General features: G+C 37.7%; 1 protein-coding gene across 1 annotated transcript; it reads right to left on the bottom strand.

Moving 5' to 3' along the window:
• Positions 1-1823: 1823 nt before the first annotated feature.
• On the bottom strand, positions 1824-10075 carry LOC144645359 (uncharacterized). The gene is made up of 6 exons (XM_078504914.1): positions 9892-10075; positions 5091-5366; positions 4120-4365; positions 3240-3359; positions 2760-2959; positions 1824-2331 (listed from the first exon to the last, which is right to left on the bottom strand). The coding sequence occupies exons 1-6, from the start codon at positions 10073-10075 to the stop codon at positions 1969-1971; spliced, it is 1389 nt and encodes a 462-aa protein (XP_078361040.1). The 3' UTR covers positions 1824-1968.
• Between the last annotated feature and the right edge of the window lie 15690 nt (positions 10076-25765).

The raw sequence follows: 25765 nt of genomic DNA, 5'->3' as shown, positions 1-25765 counted from the left end.
ACAGGACCCTCCACAATGCCCTGCAGCGGACTTTTTTATTTTTCATCTGAACACAGTCAACGCATTACTTTGATTTTCCAGCTAGAAAGGAATTAGAGACGGACCATTATTTCTTTGGAGGGAGAGGGGGTATGAAAAATATTGAAAACATTGTTTGCAGGGCCTAGAAAGGCAAAATAAATTGTTTGCAAACACCATTTGTATAACAAAAAATAGTTTGGATTTCGACTAAAACTGTTTGCAGATGTGCATAAACGAAAAAATAAGTTTGCCGAGGAACAAAGGAAAATTTTCCATACCCCCTCTCCCCCAGGAAAATAATGGTCCGTCCCTTACTCCATGAAGTTGATGCTTGAAGGCAGATTAGAGAATATTTTATCGCACAAAAAAAAAAAAACATCTTCGACAAGAAAAACTAACTTCGAAAAAGGGCAAGGAAACTTTGGCCTGTTTTTAGCCAAATAATTATATAATAGACTAATTAATCGGTTAACGGTCGGATATCAGTGGATTACGCAGATTTTCCGTGTCAAGTTATACACATGCCATGTTAAAACACATGCACAACTTCTTTCAGTGTTTTTTTTTTTTTTCACTTTGACCAACTATGAAGTTAAAACAGCTTTAAACGTTAGCTATGCGTAAGGTTAAACTTTATTTAATTTTGCTTGCAGAAAATAATCATGAATTAATTTTTTTCTGGAATGGAAATAAAAGGTGGTACTTCTACCTGTAAACTTCGGTGCATGTCAATTATAAACGCTGACAGCAAGTTATGTTACCGATACGACTCACACAATATTTAAATCGGGAAGTGTTCGGGGTAGTGTGATTAACATTTGGAGTTTCGCCTCCACATGGACTCCATACTTCAAGATTTATATATATTTTTTGGTATTTCAAGGTATTTGGTATTACATTGGGGTTGTGCGTAGTATCGCTTTTGCACTTACTCGCGTGCCATTTACAGTGAGGTTTACTTCAACTGGATTATTTGTAGTTGATATTTTTGTTTTATACTCGGCAACTAAAAAAGCTTCTGAAAACTTCACAAGGCACTAGTTAACACTAAATTGTATATGATTTCAAACACTGGTGTTATTGTCAGTGGCCGAGTGATCTTATGTAGAAAGAGAACAAAACAACAACGACAAACAAAAACTAAAGATCCATGCAGGGAAGCCCTGAAGCCGTGAGAGCAGCTAACCCGCGATCGGGCAATCTCTTTTTTCCAGGAAAAATGCACCTCTGCATTGCTGTCATTATTCTTGGAAGATCGGCTCGCCCCATTAGTCAAGAATCTGTGCCAAGACCACAATTGGGTGTGGTGATTGGGTCTTGCTTTGTCCAGCCCTTGTTTTTATAAAACACCGAAACAGTTGCCTTTAATAATAATCTCTAGTATATTACATACATGGCTACGATAGATGTATCTGAGAAATAATAATAAAAGAACAGTTGAAATTTTCTGATCTTTACTTTTTTGCCCTCTCCGAAATTAAGTTTTCAATATGCATTATATTGTGAAAATAAACATGGTGGTTATCATCAAAAAGACATATTGAGTCCAGGACCGTGTCATACCAGTGCAAATGCTCTACGAACTGAGCTACCAAACTACTGGAAGCAGTTACTGTATGAAGGAGTTTTTTGCACAACGGTGACTTCATCATTTATTTAGTTTGTTCGCCCCCACTTCACCTACACGATTGGCTTCATAGAAACATTTGGTAACAGAAACCAACTTCGTTAAAAGCTGTGTATCAAAGTACCGCATCTCCAAAGTCTTTTCAGTTCAATCTCCATTTATTGCGATTCAAAACGATTTGAAGAAGAAAGATGACGCGTTTGAGTTTTTAAAGACATGTTGGACAGGGAAACATCTGCCGACGTTAGTTACAATGTTATATCTGTTATGCATGAGTCTCTTATTATATTTAAACCTTTCAAGATTTTAAAAATATTTCTTTAAACTGATAATGACCTTTTCCATGAATCAGGTTTATACTTGTCGAGTTCGGAAGTTTCAGAGCTACTTCTTAAACGACGTTCTAACTCCGAACCAGAGTGTATTCTCTTCGACAGTCGTCTCGGCTTTCGACAAACTCCTTGAATTAAATGAGCCTTGATCGTCGATTTTTTGCGACGTTCAAAAAAACAGTGCCCACAAGCCCACCAAAAGGTCTCATCAGCGGCTTTTTTTCTTTTTGTCTTCTTCTGGCGATTGCTGACCAGCATGGATCGCTTTCCCACCAGCTTCAGCAACGCAGGAAGCTCAGGCTGCTCAACAACACAACGGACCCTTGGCTCACGATTGTAGTATGATGCGACCTGAAAATGAAACCAGAACACTTTAATTTACAAATTTATTCCATCAACGGCTCAATATTAGTTTTTTTTTTCTATATAAAGTGTTTGGAAAAGAGTAATGTATGAAACTCTCCACTGAGTTGTCCTAAGTCTTTATTTATATAAATATATTCATTTGGAATTTTTGGCCCGGTCACGACAAGAGTTTGTAAGCGGTAGTAAATGTTTTCGTTTCATTATATCTTTTATTTTGAAATTAGACTTTTTAACACATGAAGGATCATGCGTATACTGCAATGATCTTTCATGGGTTGAATCCTTCTCCCACTGAATATATAACATTTTATATACATTTTCAGAAATAAGACTAAGAAATAAGTCTATGGAACAGTAAATAGCAATTAGCAAGGAATAAACACTATATATTGGTATCTGTTCGGATTGCTCACCAAATGTCTCTCTAATACTGTGTTTGGTTGCAGTATTATTCTCTCTTGTTCCACAGAGTTTGGTTCACACTGAATGTTTCCAGCGAAAGGATCTTCCAAGGAAGTTTCGTCTATTTCAGCGAGGTTGCACTGTAACAGATCTTGACTCAGCTCATTGCAAACAATGTCATTTTCCATTACTTTAGAGTTCAGAAGTTTTCCTGAAGTGAAGGGGATAAATCAAGATTTTCAGAAGGCACTGTGGTTATTTTATCAACAATTCAGTTATACCTGCTGAATTGCACTAAATTCTTCAATAACAAAATATGGTCGATTTTAGTGATGGTATTAAAATTATCGCCAAGCTTATTAAATACAAGTCACACCAGCATGTTGTACCAAGGAACTAAAAAGAGGCTGACAAGCCATCGAGTACCGTCTATTGTCAAGCCTTATTGTACAAAACTGAGAAGTATAATCAAATCTATTTCATCAACTTACCCTTCTTTCTTTCTCTATTTTCACGAAGTGGGGTTACACCAGTGTCAGTGATGGCCTGGCGGCTTTGTGGCGCTGTGATCTTACAACTCAGATTTTGCACTCTGCAGGCACTTGAATAATCTATAATCAATGCAGAAAATGCCGCATACTTGTCAGGGAGAAGTACACACGGGTCCAGTGAGTAAAAATCAATGAAATATCCTATAATATTTGTCCAAATAGCGAGTCAGAATATTTGATATTTGTTCTCCTTCTTGTCCCGCAGCTTGTTGAAGGCACAAGTGTAACAACAGTTTACAATTGTAATAAAGTCACAAGTGTAATATCACTCGGTCACATTAATATATTTGTAATAAAGTCACAAACGTTTGGGTCACAAGTGTAAGTGTAATAAAATTCTATTGGCAGCAATGCAAATTTTGCTTCAGTAAATAAGAACCTATTAACAACCTAAATAGACTACAATTTGTGCTAATTACCGTGTATGTAAGAACCTGTTTAAGCTAACGTGGAAAAATGAAGGTTCTTGCTCGCGTGTTTATACTGTATATCCATTTAGACAAGCTCTCCAATATAAATGTTGTGCAGATGTAAAGCGATGGTGACTGACAACATAAATTTGAATGACAGGTGTCGTTCACATTTGTGCCTATGTGTGAAAAATTTATTACATTTGTGACCTAACCTTATTACACTTGTGACTTAATTACAAATGTGACCAAATGTTATTCTAATTGTGACCTGTTATTACACTTGTGACCTGTTATTGTGCCTTCAACATCACTTAGGGCAAAATTGTAATACTTCATGTTACTGGCTATGATGTTTGAGAGAGTGGAAGAGAAAGCGATTGTTATTGGCCACGTAAAAGTCCAGTCACCTGCACTCCTCTTATAATTGACTTTAGTCGTAACTCGAAATGGTCTTGATGTAACACTAGCTGTCAATCCTGAGATCAATTCTATTGTAATGGTCAGTTCCCATTTATTCCGCTCGGCGACGTCAGCCCTCTCCAACCAGTAGACGTGGTCCCCATCTTGTTTCTTATAAACTGAACCAAGATCGACACAAATGACTCGTCGCTTCTTCTCTCTTTGCAAAGTACTGACTTCTAGTTCAACAGGACCTGTAAGAAGTGTCAAGTTTTAAAAACGAATAGCTACCGGTTTAAATATATTTAACTTTTTGTGTCCAATCACAAAATTAGATGTAAAAGGAGTTTTCATTGCAGATTAATCATACAAAGGAGTAAATCTACGATAGAAGTCTACGGACTGTGAACAATGAATAAAAGGTTATGGGAATCAAATCCAGCAATCTGTATTTTTAATTTTATTGCTGGAGAGCATGGCAACCTGCTACCTTGTTAAGCCAGCTCCGTTGTTTAGCTCTGGTTGGTCGGAGCACGTCGAAAAACGTCGTTGAGACCAGCGAAGAAGCTGATCAATCTAATCTTACAATCTTACATAAAAGAAAGACTGCTGTAGTATTGTTTGCAAGTAAGAATGTAACTGATGATAGACAAGATCCTACTATATAAAACGTTCTTGGCTTTTTTGCTTTACATTTTTATTCTCAATTTCCATTTTCCCCAAAGTCAATGACTAATCATTTCTCATTGGCATATTATCATAAAACCGCACGATTCTAATGACACAAAGTGTAGAAACAAAATAGCGAACTAAATATAAAAGTCAGTGTAAGACCGAAAGGATTGACGTGTGCCGGTCAGGGAAAAGCCGTCAGACCTCGAGTACTATAATGGTGGAATGAGGTAATGGTTACTGACTGAGTTATGTCAAGTCTAGTATGGGCGGTTGTACATATTATGCAAATGAAGGATTTACTTACCACTAGTGTCGTGCGTTCTAATAGCAGCTCTAGCACATCTCTGTACGTGTGCGTAGACATTGATGACTTCTACGGATGCTCGGGCCACTACAGTCACCTCAGAGTTTTCAAGTCGATATTCCAAGCCTTTAGCTCCCTTCTTAGTTTTTTTGTCATAGAAATCTTTAAGGTCCATAATTTGGACCTCTATATTCACCTCGGGATCCTTGTTTTGGGGCTCAGGGTTAATGGCTATGTTGTTCTCATAGAGCTGTCGCAGTGTTTCATTTGAGGCACCTAAGAGATCATAAACATCATACCAAGTTCAGTACAGTTCGAACAGCTGGGTATCCTGCCTTATTTAGAAGGGTTAAGTGGGTGGTTGAATTAGTTGGATGAGAATGCTTACAGTATTCTAAGTGTCGCCTCGTCCTCCGGCTTCACTCACTGAAATAGGTTAACACTTCTTTCCCAGCGCTTAATTGTTTAGAGACACTTCATTAAAATTAAAATAAAGGAAACCATTATTGCATTACACAAAAAAAAAAAGCGAGAACGGACCCCATATTTAAAAAACTTAATTTTAGCAGTTTGTCGATCCAGACAACTCCAAAACACATGTGTGATTTTCAATTTTAAATCTTATTCTTATTTAAATATAATATCGTTTATTTTAGTTTATTACAATGTAATATTAATTTCTCTTAGGTAGGTAGTTAGTCACACGTACACACGACCCCTCAAGCATGTATTTGCTTTAAAACAGATCGTGGTTAAATAAAGGTTTATTATTATTATAATAACAAGCTATTTTCTCTTTAATTGTTTGGGCAAGTGACGTCCTGGGATTTACCTAAACCTTTCTCTCTTCTCTTAGCGTTTAAGTCCAACACCTTTACTCTGGTTCCCATACCCCTGCTCATTACTCTTCCATGCAACCATGCAAGATAAAGAAAACATGCAAACACGCACCAGTATTGAAAATCCGACAAATATGTAACATGTTTGGCAGACACCCGCACCTTAAAAACCATTCTTAGATTTACCAGACAGTGACTGTTATTATAGCAGTTTGACAGGAAAATGATGCGAAACAATCATTTTAAAACGAATTTAAAAGCCCCATTTGCTGTTTACAACTTACTTTTTGATCAAACCTTTACCTAAGAATTTCACCTATGTAAGACATCACTTTAGTTACGAACCGCTGTACACGTAATGTTTGATGTTCCAACCTTAGAGAGCTACAATACTCCTTTTACACCATCAGGACATTCATGGTTAATAAAACCAAATATGAATAAGTGAAAATAACTGAGAGAAAACTGAAAACCTGTTCAAAGGCTACAACTGACCGTGGGTAAAATCATCTTTCTTCACAAGTTTAATTTTCACAGGTAAAAAAATATCACAGTCTGTTGGCACACGTATTCATATGGGACGAATATTTCGTTGTTATCTTTCCTTGATGTGGTTGTATAACTTTCCACTGACAACAAAACAACCTACATTTTTCGTCCTTTCTCCAGTCCATAAATAATCAGTGTTCCCTTGATGACTGTAATATATAACTACTGATCATGATGCGCTGTTGTTTGATGATTTTGCATGATAGGTGCTTTCAAACTTTTGGACGGTTAACTTAATTAGATTTATTTTCAAATGACATGCAATACTCCTTTCATCAGAAGAGTATTATTAGCCATTGCCACACATGTATTGCCCATTGCCGAGTTGTCTTTAATTTGCCTCTGTGTCAGATTCTTCCTGCGAAGACTCATAAAAGTGCAACTTTCCGGGTTTTGACTTCTTGGATGTCTAACTTACAATTAATACTGCTGAGAAACTAAACAACAACAACATCAAGAAGAATGGCGCTGAAATTCATAAAGCAGAAGATAGAACACAATAAAAATGAAAACTTCGTCTTCTTTGAAATAACAATTAATTGAAGAAGGTTTAAAATTGAGAAACCTTTTTTGATAAAGAAAGACCAGCTTTGAAATGCTCAGAAGACTAAAGATCTGTTCCAGAATGTTAAGACTAATTCATACTCGTAAATTGTACTGTTTTAGGCATGGTAGAGTAAGAATAAGCAGCAGCTTTCTGAACACAGCTGACCAACAATTTAGATACTTATCTACTTGGTGGGTGATATTCGTCTTTAACATTGCATGCCAGGAAGGAAACGTACCTTTCTAGGGATTGTCATTCCTATAAAAATTATGGTGGAATGGAGGTGGGTATGGTGGACAAATTGCTCTTTATGTAAACACTTCTAAAGAAACTGCAAGGCTCCTATTAAGGGGAGAGAGACAGGAAAAGGGTGATTTTTCTATTATTCTTTGAGAAGGAAAGGTTGCTCCATTGGTGAAAGTCTTGGAATCATTAGAGAAAGGTTGGGAGTGGGGCAAGGTAGAAGGTGGCAGGGTGGCAAACGATTAATCCACCGCAATAAGAACTGGTAAAATTACTGGCTGAAGATGATACAAGCTACTGTCCTGATTAACCTCAACCGGTCAAACTAAAAGTCTCCGAATATAATTCAGGAACTCGTTGAGTTCTTTTTTTCAGTTGATCAGTATAGAATAACCAGTCACAGTCCATCCTACACTATCAATCTCCTTCACTGTCATGTGCGTCGTCACTTGGTTCCACAATACCAATGTTATGTTTGAAACTGAAGTTTTGTCGTTCTTTGTCCTATTTACTTTGCAATTGGTGATTTCCCAGCCACTTATCCAGTTTTTACACCGTCAGTTTCTGACTTGATAAGCTAAGAAAAGTTGATATCAAGAGCCGAGTGTTGTCTTGTTGCATTTTTTTTTAAGTATCTCTTTAGGAAGATACAGCATTTTCAGGCACCTCTGTTATTTTAGTTTATTTTTCATTTTATCATTTTACCTCTGATTATTCTGAACACCTTCCAGTTTAAAAGAACTGACATGTTAGTTACTAAGTAAATAGTACTTTTCTTCTATCTGCTTGTTACGGGAAATTGTTGGCAGTTTGCAATCTGGATGGATATTCCTGGGCCATAGAGGGCCTAGTTATCATTAGAACGAGTGAAGGACCAGATATGTTCACACACGATTTTAATAGACCAATTTAAAATTGTATTTAAGAAGTCCAACCAATTTCAACATTTTCTTTTGTAGTTATGTACTCTGGACAGTATTGTTGTTTCTATAAGTCAGATACAACACAGCTAGTTTGGCTTCAGTAAACATATTTAAAAAAATTTAAAAGAAAAGCTTTTCTGCATGTTAATTGAATTAATTTAAACTCATAAACTTCAATTTGAGTGCAGTAATCTGGAAGTCAGTTTAAAATCCAGGACATTAATTGGTACCTTCTTTCCTTTATGGTGTGTTCGAGATACTGTTGTGTTCAGTTTAACTTACTCAGCCTTCGTACTTTAATTTCTTCATAAATGGAAAGAAAGAAGAGTAGCATCAGCATTGCAACTATGGTCAACAATTCTTCAGGAGTTAAATATAAAGTAAGTGTAGCCCTATTTGTACACTAATTGTATATACCATTCAAAGCATTCCCTTGTCTTATGCTTAGAAGCAGCATTTTAAAAGCATTGTAAAGCTTTTGAAATACAAATCCGACAGGAAATTAAGCGATGTTTAGTATAAAGAAATAGTCAGGTGCACACACAAGCTATCGATACTTTATAATACAATGAGAATAATACTTATTAAAAGAATTTTAAAACTATAGCCTTAGGGATCAACATCAACAACCGTTTTACTAAAAACGACCTGCAACACTAAACACAGCGCTGTACACTTTAAACGTAAATTGTAAAATTCATTAACTATTCATGAGGGTGCAAACCAATCCCAGCACTGTATTCAGATCACATGTACACAACTATAAACCCCAATATAAATCAAACAATAGAATTAACTTTTGATACAGACTCCTGCTCAGCTAATTAGTATTCATTAACTTTTAATACAGATCTCTACTGATTCGCATAACAAAACTTCGCATTCAATTTATAATTGTTTTCATTTCACAAGTAGAATAAAATATTCGCGTCCGATCTGTGTGGGCGTTTACAATGGCTCGCCTATCGGCTCGCCATTGTATACGCCCATACAGGTCTCCCACTCATATTTTATCTACTACATGAAATACAAATCTGTACACAGTTACAAGTTACCACTTAACGATATCAACTTAACCAGGCAAAGGAAAACCCGAACCTCTGACACATTAGAGCCACGTAACAATAAAATTTATTTGCATCGCTCGAGCTTATATCTCTTGGCAGTACTGAATAAAGTCTTCATCAACGTTACCGTCGACACACATGCTGCAGCAAGACATTATATCTACTATATCGCTACTGAGGTCGCTTTTTAATTTTATTTTCTCTCGAAAGAATCTTCGCAGCTTTCTATAAACATAATTTCACTTCGTGCCTCATTATTAAACATTAGTCACAGTGCTTGTAAACTCTTTCCAAATGCCGGATTTAGTTTTGTTAACCGGTGGCTGGGTGTTCAGGGCGCGAAGAGCTTTAAATGGTTTATCTTTAATTCTAAATGTTAGAATAAAACATGCTGATCTAATAAAACTGAGCTCTTTCAGGCTTACGACGTCCATCTAAGTAATGTGATTGCAATGACCGACGCTCGAAGAACTTGCCTCGTGTTATTTTAAGTTGTTTGGCACTTACATTTTGCACTTATTACCTACAAAAGTAAAATATCCTGCAGAATGTCGATGATTCTGTATTGAGCTACACATGAGATAGTACCAAATAACGCCTGTGACAATTAAACTTACATACACCTGGTCTAACCTGGGAAATGCCACTCCGTTAAGCTCGCGTCCGCCACGGGCTGCATATGTGCGCTCAATTCTTGCACCTCTGCCTGACCAAAAAGCTGTGTTCCTCCGTGAAAAACTTGTGTGCATCCTAACTCGGACTGTATGAGCTCGTCAATGTCATTTAGAGTTTCTTCCCAGTCCGAATCAAACTGCATGTTCCGATCTGAAAAGTCGGGCCTTTTGAGTTGTTGTAGTAGATCCGTGAAATTGCGTTTGAAGGTTGTACCGACTCTGTATATGAAGTGTTTCGTCCTGGAGAAACTCAATCCTTGTTCATAAGTTCTGCTTCATTCACTTCCTTCGCGACCGCTAGCGTGAGAGTAGTGAACTTTCTACGTTACGGTTTGTTCTATAATTGAACCTACTGTGGCTCTCAATTCTAACTTACGAACATAAGAATTAAATAATTATAAGTCGCCATCTTTCGAGCAGTGGGCGTTATGGCCCATAATCGTTAAGGGACACGATGACTTAGTCATAACACCAAAAGGGCGATTAAAAAGAAGTTTTTAGGCAAGTCAATCTATTTTTAATATCCTCTGCACAAAAGCGGACACCTGCGTTTTGCAGTCAAGTTAACTCACTATTGCCACCCACGCCAAGTTCGTTCACAGATCAGACAGATTGCATGCAAAGACAGTAATTATTATTTCAAAATACCGTATTTATTCGAAAAAGCGCCCAACCTCGAATAAGCGCCCACTTCGAATAAGCGCCCACCCTGAAGGTAGGAAAAGTTAATAAGCGCCCAACCTCGAATAAGCGCCCACCCCCACCCCACAAAAAAGGTGAAGTGCAGAAGAGGAGTTAAATTGACTATGTACTACTAAGAGACTTCCCCGAAGACCGATTTTTTCTTAGTATTTTACTGAAACTTTCAATGAACAGTTAAAAGTCTGCTTTGGTAAATCTTCATGTTTTGTTATTATTTATTGTTTCGGTACAAAATAAACTTACTACTTGCTGAAAATGGTGAAAATTTAATAAGCGCCCAGCCTCGAATAAGCGCCCACTCTCAAGGTCCAAAAATTTAATAAGCGCCCAGGGCGCTTAATCGAATAAATACGGTAGTTACATTTTAATCGGTGCCTTTAGGACTCTAGTAACACTTAAGCTGTTAAAAAAAAATATTCTTACAATACTTTTAAGATTTGATTTTAAATATTTTACATCTCCTCCTTTATTTCACAATGTGAATTTGAGTGACTACCAAATACCTTTGAAGCGTGCCGGTCTAGCGGTCACGTGCTTCACTTCAAATGCGGTAGTTTGAAGTGGTATTCCGTATTCAATTGGAAACGTTACACATGATCTTTGTTTATTTCTAAAAGTTTCGAAGAAGTTATAATTATGGCTGTAATCCAGTCATCTATTTTATACCAAGAAATATTGGATTAAGTTGTGCATGAATTCCTCGCTAAATCATAAAAAGAAAATAACAGCTTGTAGCTATTAGAATGGCATAAATGTAAATGGTTTAATGATAGCGTTAAACAAAAGTTCATATTAACCTCCTCTTGTTCCTAAATAAAAGTCAGAGGAGCGACGAATCCAAGTTATTTTTGCAAACCCAAAATAGGCGATTATGATCCGCCACGTTCAGTCACAAGGCGCTCTTAAACTAATGCGCTGTATCAATAATAGCTAAATTTAAAACTTGACCTTCGCTTTTGTTACGATCCTTTTTTTTTTAAGCTTAACTTACTTTCCTTGCATTGTTCTATTAACGCAGCGGTTTATTGTCTGGACCCGACTGCGCGATTTATAACGTGCAGGCTGTCAGGGGTCAATTGTCTAGAAAACACTTGTAAACATGGAAGTGTTTAGAAATGTCGAAATGGAAGTGTTTAGGGCGCATTGTTAGAAAGGTTATTTATAAGTTCTGGTTATTTCCAGTGCAGAAGATTCATCAGTTAACAGCTCTTTACGTGGTTCCTTAAGTTTGACATTTCCCTATAATACTCACTGAATGGCATTGACCGTACCGTGCGGTTGTGTTCTGGGATTTTTATGCACATTTTAAAACTTTCAAATGATTGCATAATGAAAATGATTGCGTAATTTGCATTACGGTCACGTAAGGCAAATATAGCGCAGGGGCGGATCCAGGAATTCCTGAAAGGGGGGGTTGTACACTTTTAATAGGTTTCGACGTAATCTGCGTGGATAGCGAGCGCCACAGGCGTGATCTTCAAAAATTTTCCGATTTTACCCTCTAAAACGCCATTTCCAGCATTCCTGAGACTCGAAAAGCGTTTGTAAAGGCATGAAGTAAAATCCGGAGGTTACCTTTTCAACAAGAAAACCAAAATGAATAACGCATGATTAAAAGCAGTAAAAACGATAGTTATTAGTCGTTTTATAATATGCCTTGTTAATCGAACGATGTACAAAGCCCTCGCATATCTCGTCTACCTCAAATCTCTGAGAGTAATGCATAGCAATAACAGCAAGATATTAGAAGCGTTCTTTAGACAGTTTCATGAGCGAAAAGACCACTAAGCTTCCGCACTACTGACTGGTAGGGTGCATACGATGAGGAGAAGACGTCGATGATGGATGTTTGGAGAAGCATTCTCATTACAGACATCAAGTGCTAGCAGAAGATTGCTTGGAAGCTCCTTCTTTGCTAACTGCCAATTAGTTTGCCATCTTCGGAAACTAAAGAAACGATTTACCCACCACTCACAGTGCCGTAGCAAGAATAAAATAAGTGGAGGGGGAAGCGAGCGCCGGAGGCACGAGCCGCTAGGGGGGTTTGGGGGCATGCCCCCCAGAAAATTTTGAAATCTAGAGGCTTGGAAATGCTATTTCCAGCATTCTCCAAGAGCTATTTGTGATTCCCGCATATCGCGAATTATTTACTTCGTACACCGTCTCAGCAAACCAATGCACATTGAAGAGAGTATAACACTTGCAACGTCAATTACAAAATAGAAAACCGACTGTTGAGACTGTCTCTGTATCTTGAAACCAGCAAATGTTTCACCTTTCAGAGTCATCTTAGTAAGTTCGTAGTTATTAAACTGTCTGAGTTGCCTTAGAGGCAAACATAGACTTCATCGGCAGGTCGTTTTTTGAAAACTTCCCAAACAGGTGCTTGCACCGCTGGTTGTCCCCCACAAATAAATTGGCGACCCGCCACTATGTCAATAGCATCTGCCAATTCCTTGTGGACATGCAGAAGCATGAGGTGGTTGAGCCTGCCCTCTCCCTTGGTTGAACGCAGGTAGGTCTTGACTCGCTTTAAGGCGGAGAAGGAGCGCTCGCTGACGGCATTGGTAGCTGGCATGACAAGCATAAGCTTACCAAGGGTGCAAATCGCACTCAGTAGGAGTTTGCGAGCATTTCCGAGTGACTGAAAAAAGTCCAGCAGATCAGCGATGTCGAATCGGGAGGTGTCGTACCCCATTGCCTGCACTATTTCTGGAAGCAGGGCTGGGCTTCTAGCTTGTACTGCTGCAGGTCAGTATCCCCGTACACGGCCGTAAAAGTTTTATTTTCAACCTTTTATACAGGTCTGGTTTTACTTTTTGGGAAAAAAAACTGGAGAGCACGCCCCCAAAACTATGAAAATGACTAATACACGTGCGTGAGAGTCGTACATGCCGTCAACTTATCTTTATTATTGATGCAAGAATTTCAGTGTCAAACAGTCAAGTGTTAGATCTGATGGGGAAGGGAAGGTTCCCCCAGACCCTCCCCCTGGATCCACCACTGTAGAAAAAGTTATGGCAAATGTAAACTTGTCTTCTACTTAACAATTAGATTATTCGCTCTCGATTTCTATCGTGTGATAGTTGATTCGGGATTCGCCCTCATCAACTATCATACATAGAATTCGAGAGCGAATAATCTAATTGTTTTAGTATAAATCTACTAGACGTTCAAAACTTAACAACAAGACAGGCTCTCGTTTTTATTGAATAATGATGTAAATAAGTCACACAACACGCGGATAATTGACAACTGCACCACATTGCATTGGCTTGTGAGTGCGCGTTTGCATTTCATTCACGATTTATTGAAACCATTATATGCCCGAAACTGAAGGAAAAGCCAAGTTTTTTTATTGTAAAATGACGATTGGAAGATGTACTGACGTACAAGGGCCCTTGGAAGTCAAGATTTTTTAAAAATTTTGAAAACGTAAAAGATTAAAAAAAAGTTAAGCGAGTTGTTCGCAAGGAAGAAACCACATTGCACTGTTTAGCTTCTGTGTGCGCCTTTGCATTTCATTCACGATTTATTTAAACCGTCGTTGCTCGAAATTAAACTAAAGGCCGGATTTTCATTGTAAAATGACAAAGATAGACTGACTTACAAAGGCCCTTTGGAACTCAAGTTGTTTTAAATGTAGGAAACGTGAACGATAAGAAATTTATGAAAAGTTGAACGAGACGCCCGCAACCTTGAATTCGCTTTCAATTTTGTCTTAAAGTCTTATTGATGCATAAAAAAACTTGCAGATCGAATCTGTTAGCCTTTCTTTTACTGCTCCTCGATGGGACGATGAAACTGTGTTAATTTGCAAAGACATTTTAAACTTTATTTCCACAAAATATCTCGGTGAAACGCATCTCTGAATGTTATAAAATTTTTAGATTCCCCCGCTTTTAAAAGCGTAGATGAATATCAATTGCTTTTCTTACCGTGTAAAATCTTCATTACATATTTCGGTACAGTCTTTATCTTATCCAACATCGCCTGGAATAGTAAATAATCCAAGTCCTTCTTTACGGTCAATTTAAAAGCGAAAAAGCGGCGACCATTTTGTTGACAACCGCACGCTGTTTCGCTACTCAACTTCTACAACAGAATAGATAGTGAGTAGCGTAGCCAATCAGAGAACAGCATTCGTGATAGAACGCTAGTAGATTTATACTAATGCACCATAGCAAACAAGCGCGGGGGGTAAGGACTGTTTATTATTTGCCAAAGAGTTGACGAAACTTTATCGGAATGTAAAGGTCAAAAACACCTTTCCCAGTTCTCTCCTCCACCCCAGTCCACCATTGTATAGATTAAAGATGTTTTATAGAAGGATACCATTACTGCATTTCAGCAGTGGTTACACAACCTTTTTTTTAGAAGATTTTAAGGTATAAACGAAACTTGTGCTGGTTGTTTATGAAGTGAATTCACTGATATAACCAAAAATGGTTCGGATTGAGCCCAGGATTGAATTTTTGACAGTAAAACACTCCATACTGCAACACAGAAAAAAACATTTCAATTTTCTACAAGCTTCTACAGATAAAACGATGTCACAGTCTGTTGACACACGTATGCGTAGGGGACAAATTTTTTATCCTTAACATTCTCCTTGAACTGGTTGTAAAAAAACTGCTTTACTTTCCATTAACAAGACAACCTCCATTTTTCCATCCTCTCTCCAATTCATAAATAATGAGTGCTCTCTTGATGACTGTAATATTCACAACTACTGATCTTGATGTGTTGTTGTTTGTTGCACGAAAAGTGCTTTTAAACTTGTGGAAGGTTCACTTAATTAATCGGGCGTGGCCGATTTATAGTTTACCCTTTGGTCGTCCTAGAGCGTAGTCTCCTGGCGCGGCCAAAAAAACGGGGATAGCTTGGGGTTGCTACAAAACCGCTACGGGTGACGCATACCGCAATGGTTTTCATTTTAGTTTTGACAGGAAATCGTTGCAGGCACACTTGGTCGACTTTTGGGTTAATGTGTAATCAGGTTGTGTTTTTTTGCTTCGGCGGAAGGACAGAGAAAAAAGCTTACGGGGCAAAGAACAGTATGGGGCCCAGTTCTCGGCCACTTTTGACGTAAACTTGTATTTCTTACCTCAGAAGAACCGCAGGAACTTGAAATTTCTCCCAGAGCTAGCTACATTATTCAGCTTTTTGGTGTAAAGCTATCGACCGGTCAAAAATTAATTTACCCGAGCAATAATAAAAATAAAAGCTCCATTTGTGGGCCCAGTTCTCGGCCACCTTGGCCCAGTTCTCGGCCACTTTTGACGTAAACTTGTATTTCTTACCTCAGAAGAACCGCAGGAACTTGAAATTTCTCCCAGAGCTAGCTACATTATTCAGCTTTTTGGTGTAAAGCTATCGACCGGTCAAAAATTAATTTACCCGAGCAATAATAAAAATAAAAGCTCCATTTGTGGGCCCAGTTCTCGGCCATCTTGGCCCAGTTCTCGGCCACTTTTGACGTAAACTTGTATTTCTTACCTCAGAAGAACCGCAGGAACTTGAAATTTCTCCCAGAGCTAGCTACATTATTCAGCTTTTTGGTGTAAAGCTATCGACCGGTCAAAAATTAATTTGCTCGAGCAATAATAAAAATAAAAGCTCCATTTGTGGGCCCAGTTCTCGGCCACCTTGGCCCAGTTCTCGGCCACTAAAAAGCTTGTGCGTAATTATCTGTAAAAAAAATGCTCAATTAATTTTCACAGTCATAAAATCACTCTGTAAACCTATTTATACTATATCGATCCCAAATTATTTTTATGATGCTTTGTTTTACTTTAGAAAAGAAGGATTTTAACGCGCCTAGTTGCCTATGTGCAGGTTCTGGCAAAACCGCATTGTGTGACCCGTGCATTTAGATGGTTTATTTTGCAGTGAAAAGGTCTTGAAAGATTTAGGTGTTGTAGAAATAATAGACAAGACAAGAGTCAGCTTAAAACTTAGAGATAAGATTGAACTTTATTTTTAAAACATTTATTTCTTTCATTCTGGCAGCAGCAGATGAAATGATATTAAAAACCAAGCGCTAAGCTGTGATAGCGAGCAGGGTGGCCGAGAACTGGCAAATACGCAAACGTCGCAAGAAAAAATTTCGAAGTAAATTAAGACCAAAAAATACAACGGTTCAACGAAAAGTTAACTAAAGCAGAAAGCTGAATTATTCTACGTTTCACATGCCAAAAATTAGCTCGTATGGTGGGGGCTTTTGGATAAAATACGAATTTAACTACATCCATGAATTTGGAGCCGTAAACAAACAACTTTTTCGGGAATGCAAATTCACCTACCTCCGCGTAAACTCGACGTGTGAGCTTTCTATATCGAATTGAACGATCAAACTCAAGATACTTAAAGCACATGAATCAGTCTATCGTTTGAAGGAAATACCTTTTTCTTTTGATTCAACTGGAGTGTGAAAAAACGCGTTAAACACAAAGTGGCCGAGAACTGGACCCGGCCGAGAACTGGGCCCCATACTGTACTGATATTCACCATTGTGAAATTGCACTTACTTTGACAAGTTAAAGTTATTTTTGTAAATGAAAAAGGTAACGTCATTGATGTCACGCAGTGTTTTTTTTAGCAAACTAGATGGTTTGCTGGTTTCTGACTATGAATGGGGGTGTGATCTTGCGGTATATTTTTTGAGCCTGACTCCGCCGTAAAACTTTTTTTTTATTTAGCAAGAACTGTGTCGATTTTCATTTCTGAACAATTGGTCGTCAAGTCGTTTGTCACAAAGAGTAGAATGTTTGTACAGCATGTTTTGGAATTATTTTAGATTTGGTTAGTAAGACGCTTCTGAAGACCTGAGCAAAACATTGGGAATGTACAGTATTAATAGGAACTTGAATGGAATTTTTCACAAGTTGGATAAAGGTATCAACTGAAAAAAATGGAATTCAAAATGAGAACTTGGATTTTGTTGTAATTAAATTTTATCGCGGATTGGATGCATAATATCACGGCTTTGAAAGTCTTCAAATAATTAGAAAGGTTCCTTTCTTCCTTTTGATCTTATTGTTATTTTCATGTATTGATTATTCGAAAGTGGTTTTCGTTGATACGAAAAAAAAACGGGTTTTCATTGAATTGCTTGAAGTATTTTTAGACGTGATAATATTGGCTTAATCAAATTACATTGTGCACGAAATATTTGTTAATCTTTTGTCTTGAAACTTTGAGGAAATTGAAATTTTTGTTTGACAGTAGTGTATGAAAGGCATTTTATAGAACTGAATAAAAAATAAGAAACATTGATAAAGGTTATTTCAAAGATTTATTTTGCCTGATTTTGAAGGGTTTCAGGAGTTTTAAAGAGTGCTGGTAAACGGCTGTATGTTGTTTGTGATTACGGATCTTATTGTAATAGTTTCGAACGCTCTAATTTTTGAAAGGTTAAAACAGGTTAAAACCGGGCGGTTTCATGAGTTTTTTGGGTAGAAAGGTACGGTGGTGGTCAAAAAAAATGTTTAGAAAGGAATGACTGTAGTAGCACGTAAGTCGGAGGTTTGCGTGAGTCACGGGGTATAGTATGCGTGAGCTGGATTTCCGGCGTCATAACGGCATGTTTTGTTTACTGAAAGATACACTCGACGTTTAGTTAGCTTAGTCGGCTTGGGAAACTATTTTAAAAATGAATGTTGTAATAGTTAATTAATAGTAATCTAGAATTAACCCACTCTCGATTGGAGTCTGTTCTGGATTCGCGCTACCTTTTCGCCGCGAAGGAATTTTGTAAAATTTCGCTAGTGGAAAGAGGTACTGTAAGAACAGTATCAATAACTCAAAAGGAGGAACTTCTTTGTAGCTCTGAATTAAGACGTATGATAAAATTTTAGAATAAGAAACTTTCGATATATGGTTTTCATATTGTTTTTGTCAATTTCCTTTTGTGGCAGATTTTTTGAGAATCAGCTTTTCTTTCGTGTGATGACAGACACAGGACAGAACGAGAGGTGGATGAGAAAGATGCCGAAGATGAATAGGCACCGAAAAACGACAAGAACCGTCAAGGACTTATCTTTAGAGGGCGGGGAGTTTTGGCATACTGTATTTCGAGGACTGGACTGGACTAGTAAAACGCGGACTAGTAAAACGCGGACTTGTAAAACGAGGACTAGTATAACGCGGACTAGTAAAACGCGGACTTGTAAAACGCGGACTAGTAAAACGCGGACTCAGGTAAAACGCGGACTTGTAAAACGCGGACTAGTAAAACGCGGACTCAGGTAAAACGCGGACTTGTAAAACGAGGACTAGTAAAACGCGGACTTGTAAAACGCGGACTTGTAAAACGAGGGCTTGTTAAGCACGGACTTGTAGAACGCGGACTTGTAAAACAAGCGCTTGTAAATCGGATAAAACTAAACGGTTTAGCGAGCGAAACAATTTGTGTTTGAAGCTCTTGTGTGTTTCTTCGACGGCATATTTCTAGCTTTTTTGAGCACTCTATGGTCTGTTTTAGCGTGGAGATGTTTTTGCAGTATAGCACATGTTCGTTCTGCAAACCCCTACTAAAACAACGGGATTGATGCTATGAGTTGTGTGCATATGTTTCTTTCTTTCCACTACTTGACGTCTGTTGAGTGCAGTCGTTTGTATTGCTCGCACGAGGTAGAACGGGGCCCGTCCAGAAATCAACAGTTAATCGTAAATAAAGGTGACGGGCCTACACGACTCCTACGTTCGTGACATTAGAATATTTGCCGTTAAATGTTTAAATTCGGTCTTTCGACCTTATTTGCTTCTGACTTCTTTCTGAGGGTACTGTTTTAATTTGGGGGCAGTATGTGGTAAATAAAGGTGACGGGCCTACACGACTCCTACGTTCGTGACATTAGAACATTTGCCGTTATATGTTCAAATTCGGTCTTTCGACCTTATTTGCTTCTGACTTCTTTCTGAGGTTACTGTTTTTTTGAGACATTATGTATTGAAGAGAGCCGTAAGATGATTGTGGCCAAGGAATTCGAAGTGTCTAGAGGCGTTTTACAAGTCCGCGTTTTACTAGTCCGCGTTTTACTAGTCCAGTCCAGTCTACAAGTTAAAGACACATCAAGACCACCCCACTGTGAATTGCCATAGCACAGACAAAATTATAGTCAATATCTTATGTGTTTTTAAGAGAATTACATAAGAACCAAGGCATGTCTTGTCTTGCCTTACATTGACATGCAATAATTTGGAAATACTAAGCTCGTAACAGTTTAAGACAGAATCCATCAGGAATTTGAGTAACATTAATTTTAGTTACGCAAAAATTGAGCACCAGAATAATTTAAATCCTTGTGTTCTTTCATACCTTGTTAAAGGCTTGACATGTGATAACACCAACATAACACCAACAACAGTTCTTTATCAGTGGGGATTGAAGAAAAAAATGGAAACATCATCACACAGTTGACCCCCATGCAAAAACACTCCAGGATGTCACGGGACTGTTTGGTGTCCGTCTGCCAATTTCTAACTTCAAATTCCAATGTTAAATTCACATTAAATTTTCAATATTTCTTAGTTGTCTAAATTTTACTAATTCTTTTAAAAAAACTATCACCTGCCAAACATCCCCAAAAATCACTCAAAAAATTACAAAATACCGCAATACATAGATACATGGGATGAGTGAAGTTTCCTTGGATTCCTTGAAACACCAACAAGATATTTCCGTTTAAGGTGGCTGATAATGGGTTTCAGTATTTCCCAGTCCTTATACTTTGGTTCAGGACTAAAAGCCTTCATCAATTGCTATTACAGTAATGGTATGAAACAAATGTTCAATCATTCATCAACAAGTTGTGATCATTTTCTTGACAATAGTAGTTCCCCGGTAAACAGTTGTAGTACTGTCCCATCAAAGTGCAATGCCTGGAAAATACCGAAAAGCACACGACCTTCAGGTGAAACCGCACCTTACAGTATTACCAATACACTGCACTTTGCTAAGTCTTAAAACTTTACATTGTCTAGTCGTCTACTTCAATCGTTTATTTGTATTGTGTGAGATACATTTATAAATTGAAACCATCATGTCATTAAGTAATAATGCAATCTCGACAACGTTCTAGATATACTACTTATTAACCGAGAGTGAGGTCATTACAGGGGAATCTCAGACCGAGGCCTTGATGTATTGACCGAGCGACAGCGAGGTCAATACATCAAGGCCGAGGTCTGAGATTGCCCTGTAATGACCGAACGGACGAGGTTAATAAGTTATTTATTATATGGCCCTTTAGCGCTATTCTAAACTGAAATATCTAAAAAACACCGAGGTGAAACTCGCTCTCGCTCTCTGTGGCTCTCTTCGTCGCTCATACTAAAGAAGAATCGGTATGCTAATATCTTTCTTTCAGTTGTTGAAAAGATAGTTACATTTTGCCGGTATTTATTGTCGTTCTCGCAATTGCGCTAAAAGTTTTTACTCACAACTCAAAAAACCATGTAAAAACCGCCGAGCCGAGAAAATTTTTCATAATGCCCGGTCATCACTAGAAAATAATGCCCGCTCAGCAGCCAATCAGAGCGCGCGTACTATTGTAGCCATATAATAAATTATATTATGCACACTAATACAGCTCATGCAAGCCCTGTGACTTACACAAACACAGTCGGACTGAGTGCTACTTAAGTAACTGCTTCGTGGTTTCTGCTGTACTGAACCCTGCCTTTCAAGGCAAAGCGCCCGATTTTAAGCTTCTCAAGCTTCTCAATGTTCTTGTTCAATTTATTTTAAAATACATATGCAATACTCGTCTTGTGCGTCTAATTAAAAGAAGGGTTTTCATTCATCATAACAGTTTTAACACTATGAAAAGCCAGCCTCGATTAAATATCTTTCCAGTAAATACGAGGTTCATAGGTTCCTCTCATGCCCGGCCCCTTAAAGCGAATTCTCCCCTTTTCACCATTAATCCAACGCAATAAAAGCTGGTGAAATTAAACTGAAGATACAAGGTACTGTATTTAAAACGGTATTAAAATTTAAAATTCACCTCAGCCTTTCAAAAAAAGTCTCCGAATATAATTCAGGAAATGATTGAGTTCATTTAGTTCATAATAGAATAGCCAGTCACAGTCCATCCCACACCACTGTCACGCACACCACTGTCTTCACTGTCACGCGCGTCCTCACCTAGTTCCTCTATAACAATGCTATAACAATGTTACGTTTGAAACTGGATTTGTTTCTTTCTTTGTCCTATATTTACTTTGCAATTGGTGATTTCCCATGCACTTACCCAGTTTTTACACTGTCAGTTTCTGACTTAAATAATAATGGATTGATGTGTGGAGAGAAAGAACTCCGAAAAAAATTCTGAGTTCACAGATGGGACTCGAACCCACGACCTTCCGTACACTAGTCGGACGCTCTAACCACTGAGCTACTGAGAACTCTAATGGTGAGCAGTGGTCATTTGTGGGTGACACAACGACTGCATCGCGCAAATCACATTATGTCAATGAACACACACATTTAACTGCATCACGCAGTCACGTAGTACTCTCAGAGTAAATAAATAAATAATAATGGATAAGCTAAGAGATAAGCTAAGAGATTAAGAGATAAGCTAAGATAAGTTTATATCAAGAGCCGAGTGTTGGCTTGTTGCATGTTTTTTTTTTTTCTTTTTTAATAAGTTCCCCTTTAAGAAGCTACAAAGTTTTCAGGAACCTCTGTTATATTACCATATTTTTTATTTTATTTCTAGTTATTTTATTATTTTTCCTCTGATTATTTTGAACATCTCCCTCTTTATTTCCTGCATGTAAGTCCCTTATAAGCTTGAAAAACTGACATGTTAGTTACACTTAGTGAATAGCACTTTTCCTCTATGCGCTTGTTACTGGAAATTGTTGACAGTTTGTAATCTGGATGAATTATCCTGGGCCAAAGAGGGCTTAATCATTAGAACGAGTGTAGGACCATTATCTCCTCACACGGTTTTAAAAGACCAATCTCAAATTCTATTTAAAAATGAAACCAATTTATAATTTCTTTTAATTAGTCTACATACTCTGGACAGAATTGCTGTTTCCATAAGTCAGTTACAGCACAGCTAGTTTGGCTTCAGTAGTCATCTTTAAGGACAATTTTAAAAGAGAAGCTTTTCTATTAATTGAATTAATTTAAACTCGTAAACTTCAATTTGAGTACAGTAATATTCAAATCAGTTTAGAATTAGTGTGCCTTTGATGTAATAGAAACATTCAGTGAATTTTTTGGTACCTCACTGTTAACGTTAAAGCATTGTACCGATTATTGGGTATCATGTGTTCCAGATGCTGTGGTGTTAAATTTAACTTACTTAGCCTTAGTACTTAGTTTCTTCATAACTTGATAAATTGATCTGAAGAAGGAAGAGAAGCCTCAACATTACAATTATTCCTCAGGAGTTGTATGTTTTAACGTAAACGCATTCCTATTCATACACTCATTGCAAATACTATTGATAGCATTTCCATGTCTTATGCTTAGAAGCAGCATTTTAAAAGCAATGTGAAGCTTTTGAAATAAAAATCCGACGGAAAATTGAGAGATTTTCAGCATAAAGAAATAGTCAGGTGCATGAACAAGCTGTCGATACTGAAAAAATACAATGAGAATAACACTACATTAAAATAGTTTTAAAAATAGGGATCAATATCAACAACGTTTTGCAACGAACGACCAACACCACTAAACAAAGCACTATACAGGAGTCAATTCATATGATTGCTCAGATATGAGTCAATTCTAACGTAAAATAAAATATAATCTGTACACAGTTTTACAACTAAACGATATCAACTTAACCTGGCAAAGGTTACAGCCATACTATGTGATACATAAAGCTACATCTCCAGTCTCAGCGACAAATTAAGTGGGCCAAAAACCCGAACTTCAAATCAAGTAAATTTAATGGGATTCAAGCTAAAATTTGGAACGCTAACAAACATGCAGGTATTAAGATACTCTATATCCTTAAAGTACCTCACCTCTTAGACACAATGCATGGTTACACAGAAAGGACAAACAGGGAATTCGTTAAGACAGTAATCGATGCAGCTAGCAACAAAAAGACCTGGGAAGGCTACCTCTTCCGAAAGTACAGAGGTATTGAAAACTTATAGGTAACACAAACTAGTAAAACACAAGTGTTCACGTGACTAGATCTTAACTGAATTTAAGCTGTACCTTCTGGATTGAGACTCATAAGGAGATTGCAGTGATCGACATCATGCGGTTTTTCTAACGCAAATACACATGTAATAGAAAATATAGAAGGTCAGGACACAGCATTTTTTTATTTTAAGGAACTATCAAATTGTAGTTTGAAAGAGACACAAACTCAAGCTAATACATAACCTAAACATAATGATAACTAAAGAAACGGTAAGAAATAATACAATATAGATACGAACATAAATAAAAGCATCTTCTACCACTTCGACTGACAACCTTCCCAAACAGCACTGAAGTTGATGGATACAAACAAAAGTATCATATCCAACAGCTCCTCAAATAATTTAAAGCGCACATGAATTGGAAACTGGTGAAAAGAGATCAATCTGTAGAAAACTTAAAAACCTATGAATAGGGCAAATCATTGATCTGGCCCAGTGCAAAGTATTTCAGTTTAGTTAACATCGAGCTTTCGCTAATGATCGACATCCGGGCATCAGCTCAGAACAGTTCGGGCTTTATAAACCAGATTTAACCAGTGTTCGTATAACATAGGAGTTGCATGATATCTCACATTAGAACTCGCTAGCAGTTTTCAAATCCGACTATCGTTGATATGACAACTGCGAGCCAACAACAAGACAGCACTTGGCTGGCCTTAACTCCGCCATCTAACTAAGCCCCCATGAACATAATGAAATCTCTGTGGCAAGAAAAGATTTAACATTGCACTGATTAACTATGAAATTAACTATAATTATTATACTATGATAATGATATTTTTAATGCTTCAAAATCTTTCGTTGACCTGCAATGAACACCGGAAAGTCTTGGGCGTGTAAATGTTCATCAGCACTGTAAGCCGCTCGTGTGAGATGACAACTGACTGATGATTCACTTCGACATTTGAACTACTACCACGCAGAATGTTACTAAGGAAACCTCTGCACAAACAACTTACAAGCCCGAAAACCGAACATGAACAATCTTAAAGTTAACTATTCAGGAAAATTTAAAAGGAAACAGCCAAACTGACACAATTGCATCAAACCTTATTTGAAACGCAGCAAGACACTATATCGCTACTGAGATCGTTTCTTTTATTTTCTCTCGAAAGCATCTTGCCAGCTTTCTATATTAAACAAAATCTCCTCGTGCTCCACATTAATCACGGTGCTTGTAAACTCTTTCCAAATGCCGGATTTGCTTTTCTTAACCGGTGGCTGGTTGTTCAGGGCGCGAAAAGCTTTAAATGGTTTATCTTTAATTCTGAATGTTAAAATAAAACATGCTGATCTAATAAAATCGTCCGAGCTCTTTCAGGCTTACGACTTCAAACTAAATAACGTGGTTGCATAAAATAACCGACGCTCGAAGAACTTGCTTCGTGTTATTTTAAGTAGCCTGATAATTGCATTTTGCACTTAACTACAAAAGTAAAAATCTCCTGCAGAATTTTGATGATTCTGCATTGAGCTTCACCTGATATAGTACCAAATAACGCCTGTGACAATTAAACTTTCATACACCTGGCCTAACCTGGGAAATGCCACTCCGTTAAGCTCGCGTCCGCCATGGGCTGCATATGTGCGCTCAATTCTTGTACCTCTGTTTGACCAAAAAGCTGTTTTCCGCCGTGAAAAACTTGTGTGCATCCTAACTCGGACTGTATTAGCTCGTCAATGTCATTTAGAGTTTCTTCCCAGTCCGAATCGAACAGCATGGAGTCGAATTTGAAAGCCTGATCCTGCGAGTTGTTGTGAGATGCGTGAAATGCCGTTTCCAGGATGTACCAGTTCTGCATATTAAGTGATTCGTCGATTGATACCGTGACTTTCTGAGAGGAACTCATTCTTGCACATAAGTTCTGCTTTATTCACTTCCTTTCTGACCGGTAGCGTGGGAGTAGTAAAATTCCCTTGGTACGGTTTTGTTCTAGAATTGAGCC

The sequence above is a fragment of the Oculina patagonica genome, chromosome 1 (assembly GCF_052425735.1).
Source record: "Oculina patagonica isolate OP01 chromosome 1, crgOcupat, whole genome shotgun sequence".
In the NCBI taxonomy this organism is placed as follows: Eukaryota; Metazoa; Cnidaria; class Anthozoa; order Scleractinia; family Oculinidae; genus Oculina; species Oculina patagonica.
This window is presented reverse-complemented; position numbering and strand designations above follow the sequence as displayed.

Bases quoted from the DNA above. Each gene is read 5' to 3' on its own strand.
- LOC144645359 (XM_078504914.1), bottom strand. From the start codon at position 10,075: ATGCAGTTTGATTCGGACTGGGAAGAAACTCTAAATGACATTGACGAG. The intron at 4,366-5,090 runs GTAAGTAAATCC...CACTTCTTACAG, and splicing joins TAGAACGCACGACACTAGTG to GTCCTGTTGAACTAGAAGTC. The intron at 3,360-4,119 runs GTGACTGGACTT...CATTGATTATAG, and splicing joins CAATTATAAGAGGAGTGCAG to ATTATTCAAGTGCCTGCAGA.